Source organism: Trachemys scripta, chromosome 14, assembly GCF_013100865.1.
Source record: "Trachemys scripta elegans isolate TJP31775 chromosome 14, CAS_Tse_1.0, whole genome shotgun sequence".
NCBI classification, from domain to species: domain Eukaryota; kingdom Metazoa; phylum Chordata; order Testudines; family Emydidae; genus Trachemys; species Trachemys scripta.
The window spans coordinates 2,057,745-2,059,987 of NC_048311.1; the positions used below are offsets into that span (position 1 = coordinate 2,057,745).

At 46.7% G+C, this 2,243-nt stretch overlaps 1 protein-coding gene across 1 annotated transcript; it reads right to left on the minus strand.

Annotated features, from left to right (window-relative positions):
- Positions 1-893: 893 nt before the first annotated feature.
- Positions 894-1,814, minus strand: LOC117887389 (olfactory receptor 14A16-like). The gene has a single exon (XM_034789964.1). It carries the CDS (start codon positions 1,812-1,814, stop codon positions 894-896), a length of 921 nt encoding a protein of 306 aa, XP_034645855.1.
- Positions 1,815-2,243: the final 429 nt, after the last annotated feature.

Genomic DNA, 2,243 nt, shown 5'->3' on the forward strand with positions numbered 1-2,243 from the left:
GCAGCCCCTGCTCTGGTCAGTCAGGGAACAGAAAACTGTTAATCCAGTGGCCAGTATATCTGCCTTTTGCTATTCTGCTGTACCCAACTGGCCTGGGTCTATCACAGTGTCCATCTCGCTCTTCAAACTAATTCAGTCGTTTGCCTCCCAGAACTCCTATTGGGAGGTGGCTCCAGAACATCGCCCCGCTGACGGTTAGACACCTCCTGTAATTTCTAGCCAGTCTCTCCATCTCTCACATGCCCAAATGTACACCTGAGCCAGGCTAACACAGTCTGGCTCCTTGTCCCCCTCTAGTGGTTCGGCCACAAATGGTGGTTTATAAGACAATGGGCCCAGTCCCCAGCTTGTGGCAATGGATATACAGCTCCATTGGAGGCAGTAGGTCAGAGGAACAGATGCTGAAAATTGCTTTAGCGCCACCAGAGTCAATGGAACTACACTGATGTGTTGCAGATCTACCCGAAATCTCTTCTCACCTACCCCAGTCTTACACCAGTTTGACTCCTTTGGTTCCAACAAAGCCACTCCTGATTTATGCACACAATCAAGACAACTCCCATCATTGTTTTCAGTGGCCATGGAATGGGTGCATGTGGCCAAGCAGTGTAACGGATATTGTTTTGGCACAGAATGAAAGTCTGATTCCTCTCACGCACACACTTTACACCTATTTAACTCCACAACTGGACCAGATTTTCTCCTGGTATAAATCACTGCAGCGGCAGTGACATCAACAGAGTTAATCTGGATTTGCATTGGTGCAACTGAGATCAGAATCAGACCTGTTTGTGTTCATGCTGTGTGGTCATGGAAATAACTGACATTAATGAACAGATACTATGTGAGCAAACTTTAATTAGCTAAAGACATAAAAAATTATTCTTGGTGAATTACCTACACCCAGTCAGTCTCCTCAGGGCAGCTTTCATCTCCTTGTTCCTCAGGCTGTAGACAATTGGATTCATGATTGGTGGCAATACGGAATAGAGAACTGCCACCACAAGATCCAGAGCAGATGGGGAGCTGGAGGTGGGTTTCAGGTAGGCAATGGCCCCAGTGCAAACAAACAAGGAGACCACAGTGAGGTGAGGAAGGCAGGTGGAGAAGGCTTTATGCCGGCCCTGCTCAGAGGGGATTCTGAGCACTGATTTGAAGATCTGAACATATGACACAATGATAAAAACAAAGCAGCCTAAGACTAAACACATACTAAAGGCAAGAACCCCAACTTCACTCAGATATGAGTCAGAGCAGGAGAGCTTGAGTAGCTGGGGGATCTCACAGAAGAACTGATCCACCATGTTGCTTCCACAGAAGCTCAATGCAAACGTGTTCCCGGTGTGTAGTAGAGAGTTGAGAATCCCACTGATCCAGGCACCAGCTGCCATTTGGACACAAGCTCTGCTGTTCATCATTCTCTCATAGTGCAGTGGTTGGCAGATGGCGACATATCGGTCGTACGCCATGATGGTGAGAAGGAAAAAACCTGCTCCCAACAAGAAGAAGAGGAAGAAGACTTGGGAAACACATCCAGCATAGGAAATGGACTTGGTGTTCATGAGGGAGTTTGCCATGGATTTGGGAACGGTGACAGAGATGGAGCCAAGGTCTATGATGGACAGATTCATCAGGAAGAAGTACATGGGGGTGTGAAGGTGGTGGTCAAAGGCTATGGCCATGAAGATCAGAAGATTCCCCACCAGGGCTACCAGGTAAATCACAAGAAACACCACAAAGTGCAAAATCTGCAGCTCCTGAACATCAGAGAATCCGAGGAGAAGGAACACGGTCACGGTGGTTCGGTTGGACATTTTCTTTCTCAGGACATCGTGTGATGGTTGCAGAGAGAGGGACAAAAGCAAGGGACAGGATTAGATCATTAAAATAACTCTCCTTTTGTGAAAACCACCTTAATTTTCTTGAGTCAGACCCTTAGCTTGTGAAGGGTCTTCACAAGTCTAAATGTGAAAAACAGCCCCAGTGACTCCAATGGATTTACTCCTGATTTACACTGGGGTGAGAGAAAATAGAATCAGCTCAATGGACTCCACAGCGGTTACTCATAATTTACACCAGGGTGATGAAGTGGAGAAATTGGAACAATTGCTTTTGCGAAATTTGTATAACTCTGTTGCCCAGAGGTGGGTGAACTCTGGATAACGGTGTATAAAAGTTACTATCCTCAGTTTTCCGAGGGGAATTAGGGGTCTGTCTGGCCAGATTCTTCTGTCAGGGACAAG

Coding starts and splice junctions, on each gene's coding strand:
- LOC117887389 (XM_034789964.1), bottom strand. CDS start 1,814: ATGTCCAACCGAACCACCGTGACCGTGTTCCTTCTCCTCGGATTCTCT.